Source organism: Aptenodytes forsteri, unplaced genomic scaffold (assembly GCF_000699145.1).
Source record: "Aptenodytes forsteri isolate BGI_AS27 unplaced genomic scaffold, ASM69914v1 Scaffold46, whole genome shotgun sequence".
Lineage (NCBI taxonomy): Eukaryota > Metazoa > Chordata > Aves > Sphenisciformes > Spheniscidae > Aptenodytes > Aptenodytes forsteri.
In genome coordinates this window covers 4610305-4614826 of record NW_008794774.1, presented here as the reverse complement: position 1 = coordinate 4614826, position 4522 = coordinate 4610305, and the positions used below count along the sequence as shown (strand labels likewise).

Sequence of the window (4522 nt, the reverse complement as noted above, 5' to 3'; positions counted from 1 at the left end):
AGTTGTAGAGAGCGATGAGGTCTCCCCTGAGCCTCCTTTTCTCCAGGCTAAACAGTCCCAGTTCCCTCAGCCGCTCCTCATAAGACTTGTTCTCCAGACCCCTCACCAGCCTCATTGCCCTTCTCTGGACACGCTCCAGCACCTCAACGTCCTTCTTGTAGTGAGGGGCCCAAAACTGAACACAGATTTCAAGGTGCGGCCTCACCAGTGTCGAGTACAGGGGCACGTAGTCTGCTCTACTACCAAATGGGTGAAACTGTATCTTTCAATGGCTTGGATTTTAGTGTGGGCAGATAATTATTTTAAAGAAAGGAATGTATCAATGATTGTGTCAATGGTTTAAAACACAGTTTGTGAGTATGAGGTGCACATTTCCTGTATACACATCTTTCAGTTGTCCAGCTGATTTAATTCTTCTGTTAGAAAAATCAGACTAGGACTTTGGTTCCTCTCCAAGTAATCCAGAATTTTAAGACTTTGTCTTCATGTAATTATTCTTTCATGCCACTAAGTAGTGGTTTTCCTGTGAAACATTAGTTATATGCTTTATACTAGAATCAGTGCCCCTTGTTGATAAGTCGATGGGAGATGTCTGTCACTCTGTGGAATGCTAATTACCCTGTCCTCTTTCCTTGAGCCTAGATACCTGGGGAGTCTAGCAAGTGTGGCTAATGAACAACACATGCAGTGGCTGTGGGACTTCAGTAGGAGGAAGCCCTTTTGGATAGGCAAGTACATCAGCTGCCTGTCCCCTCTGAGGATTACAGTTCCTGTGCACCTTGGAAAGCAGAAACTGCTTGCAGCAGTTCCAGCCCCGTTTTCAAATGTGGCATTGTCCTCAACTTTCTGCTGCTTTTATTATTTCAGAGCAAGGCTTTAAACTGAAAGCCGTAATTTACCTCGCTAATTTTATGTCTTTATCAAAAAGAAGAGTTCATTGTGTTGCCTACTGCTGGGTTATTTTTGCCTTGAAACCTTCCCCGTTTTAATACTAGCTGGGAAAATAAGTTCTGGTGGAGCTCCTACTCTTTTGTTTATCTCACCTTTCTTTTGACTGTTACTTCATTTATCTTTAATTTACCTTTTTTTAAACTTTACTTTAAATAATTAGTTATGTTACTGCTAATTTAATGGTATCATCTTGTATCAGAAATCTTGTGAATTAATTAGATGCTCAGCTAAAGAAGATTTCATCACGTCATTTTAGGTTTAACTGTCTATTTCTTATTATGCACCTTTCATTTCATGAGAAATGGAAAGAACTCAGACAGACCTTCTCTGTACCTCCTGATCCCTTTCTGTGAACGACTGCCTTAGCTCATGGACTAGTGCTATTGCTTTCTTCTAACCCGTCTTGTTTCTGCTACACTGTCCACATTTTAAGTTCTTTTTTTCCAATTGTGAACTGCAATTTTCAGCTCTTGGTAATTTTCTGAGATGGATTTACTAGCTATACTAAATTAACTTTAAAAACTACAGTTAGTTTGGGATCATGTTTAATGGTATCATGATATTGTTAACCTGAGAGAAATAAACTCCTCTGATAAGAATAAAGAGTACAAGACCATTGTGTCAATTTTCTGATCGTGGTCTCTTCCAGTGAAGAAGACAGGTCATGTCTAAAATGTGCCACCCTCTTAGTAACTCAGAGGCTAAGTGAAAAGACATGTTTTAGTTTGTATTAATTAACACAGTCTAATTTTACAACTGTTAATTTCAACATATAAACAAGGTCTGCAAAGATCTGCAGGGTAATTATTTTCAGAGGGAATCTGAAGGCATCTGAGGCTGCCCAGATTCGAATACAACATTCTGCTTGGCATCTAAGTATCAAAAGAGAAACCTAGGAGGTGATAGACATGCAATAGATGGAAAGAGAGAAAACATTTTAGATAGGCAATAATGAGGAAAAGTATATTTTCCCTTATTCAGATGGCACTAATTGCCTTATGAAATATTAAATTGTATTTTACTTGTATTCTTCCAGATGGGTTTTTTCTCTCAGCACAATGTTGTATGCATTTTTTAACAAAGGGACAGAACAACATGCTTCTGTTGGCATCAGGCTCCAGACATGACAAACATCACTGATTTGGTCTTACCGATTTCACACAGGCTTGAATGACCAAGTCAATCCTGGACATTGGGAGTGGAATGGAGGAGAACCTGTAACCTACATAAACTGGAGAAGAGGCTCCTACCACTTTCCAAAGAGAGGAAGAAATTGTGTATTGGTGCAGAAGCGAGGAAAATGGCAAGCAACTGACTGCAGGAAGGTCAAACGGAACAGCTATATATGTTCAAGAAAGCTGTAAAGAATGGAGGATCCCAGTGAAAGCATGTGGACATTCATGTTGTTTCAGTTTTATTTATCTGCAGACATCTGAGGGTATGCAGTTAGAAAACTGTCCTAATTATCAGCAAGGTTTATTTTATATGCTGCCAGAGGTGCAGATGCAGATGCATTGGACTCTAACCAAGGAATAGGGGTCAGTTGCAAAGATTAAGTCCAGGTTAAGGTTGTGAACTCTCCCCAAAGACATTTTACAGTATTACACAGACTAAATGCAGACTTTTAATGTACTTTTACACCAAAGAGCTAGGCCTGAAGGCTTTAATCACATTTCTGTGTAAAAATACCTATTTAAAAAAAAAAAAAGTAGCACATCAGTTGATTTGCTTCACTCTTAAGGAGGTGTTGTGAATTGGCAGTTGCTTTAATTCGTTTGCAATAAAAACTGCAGTTTCACCTTGCAGTCACAAAAAGACGACGACTGTTGCGGGTGGAAATGAGGGCAGACTCTGCTGGCTAAAAACAGGTCCTCTTGGGTGATGAGGGGAGGGACATTATGTGAGGAGACTGGGGCTTCTTTGGTGGATGCCCTAGTACAGTGTCTTACGAAAATACCAACAACAGGATTTAGTGGCAGAGTACCAACAGGAGCAAAGCCTTGTATTTCTTTTTCTACCTCCCAAGGCCAGCTTCAGATCCTAGTAGATCTGCTCACACAGAGCTGCATATTGTTTCACATTCCTAACCAAAATTGTTCAGTGTTTTTTGGAGTTGCAGGACGGTGCTGTAATTTTTAGTGTAATTAAATAATGGGACCTCTGTAAATCAAATGCTGTATCAAAGGATGATTTACACAAAAAAATTAATACTGAAGCTTAATCCTAGAATATTATCTTGGGATATTCAGTGATACATGAACATCAATAGGATTTATATGTGTGTATAAACCAATGTAATCGTGAGACATATTTTGTACTAAAGCAGCTATGGCTTTTGAAAAGTATTAATCTAAGTCCTTAAAAGGGATTTGAGGTTTTTTAAAATAATAATGAAAAATCCAGATTTAGTTCTGAGAAAGGCTTAAAAATCAGCATTTAATAGGAAAAAACAGCTGCCCATAACTTAGTTTTAACTTATTTTAAATATATGCAGTTGCAGTGTTACCATTTCATAACATGATAGTAAATTTATATTTGACCTGGCAAAAATCTTGCTTTAGGACCTTCTTACTGCCAGCCTTAAAATTAAAAAAAGAAACAAGTCATAAGCTTCCTAAAAAAAAATTAAAGCTCCTCTCATACCCTCCCTCTGCCCATGATGAGTGTGTGACAGTTGGTGTGGCACTGAGTAGGGTGAATTTGCCCTGTACCTTTCGAACTCTCATCCCTCCCATCTGCCTGCCTGCTGCCAGCGGTCGATTCTCCCCTCGTCCCCTGTCAGCTTGTCTGTTCGGCCAGCCCCTGGATCAATTGCATCTGTACACTATTTGCACCAGAGGTGCAAAACCTCCTTCTGGGGTTCCTCACAGCAATTTCTCAGTCCTGTGAGGGACCGATGCAGCAGAATCACCTCTCCCCTCTGGGCTGAGGGATGCTGTTCCAGGGATTATTGCTCCTTGCCTCCTTGCCTTTGGCATGCGTGGGTTATTTATCCTTCCTCCTTGCCTGGGACACATTAAATGAATATGCATGTGAGTAGCTGGACAGTCTTTATATAAAGGAGAGAACCTTTCTGAAAGGACTGTTGCAGATAAGCATGAGTGCATTGCAGAATTGGAGGAAAAATACTGTGGACAGAACCTCATCACCCTTATTGTTGGTATCAACAGATACAGACAAAAATATCTCCAGGATTTTTTTTTTGTCATGGTAATCTTTTTGCCAAGCTTCTAGACACTTTTGCTAGACACTAACACTTTTTCTTAAGGACTTTTCTAGATCAACATAGGTAGGCTAGTTGTTTCAAGAATTCCCCAAACCAAGCACCTCTGAGTACCCATTTAGACCTGTTTTTATCTCCGATAGTTTTCACTGCAAAAAAAATTAGGATCTAAAAAAGCACTCTTGGGATCTTTTGCTGTTGTGTTCTGGAATTCCAGGGAAAATTAACTAAGAGAGCTTGGTTAGACATGAAACTTTTATTTCTTTAGGGCCTTCTTTTTATAAAAACTACTGAGTTTATTGGTGCTATCTTGATAAAACCTGTCGAGATTATTTAAATACCTCTCCT

At 39.4% G+C, this 4522-nt stretch overlaps 1 protein-coding gene across 1 annotated transcript in view; it reads left to right on the top strand.

Annotated features, from left to right (window-relative positions):
* The window catches only part of FREM1 (FRAS1 related extracellular matrix 1), a 63340-nt gene extending 60705 nt beyond the window's left edge, over positions 1–2635 (top strand). Inside the window, exons 35-36 of the mRNA XM_009274281.2 lie at positions 643–728; positions 2116–2635. Coding sequence (XP_009272556.2) covers positions 643–728; positions 2116–2315 — 286 coding nt within the window. The 3' untranslated portion in view covers positions 2316–2635. The remainder of the gene's footprint in view (positions 1–642; positions 729–2115) is intronic.
* Positions 2636–4522: the final 1887 nt, after the last annotated feature.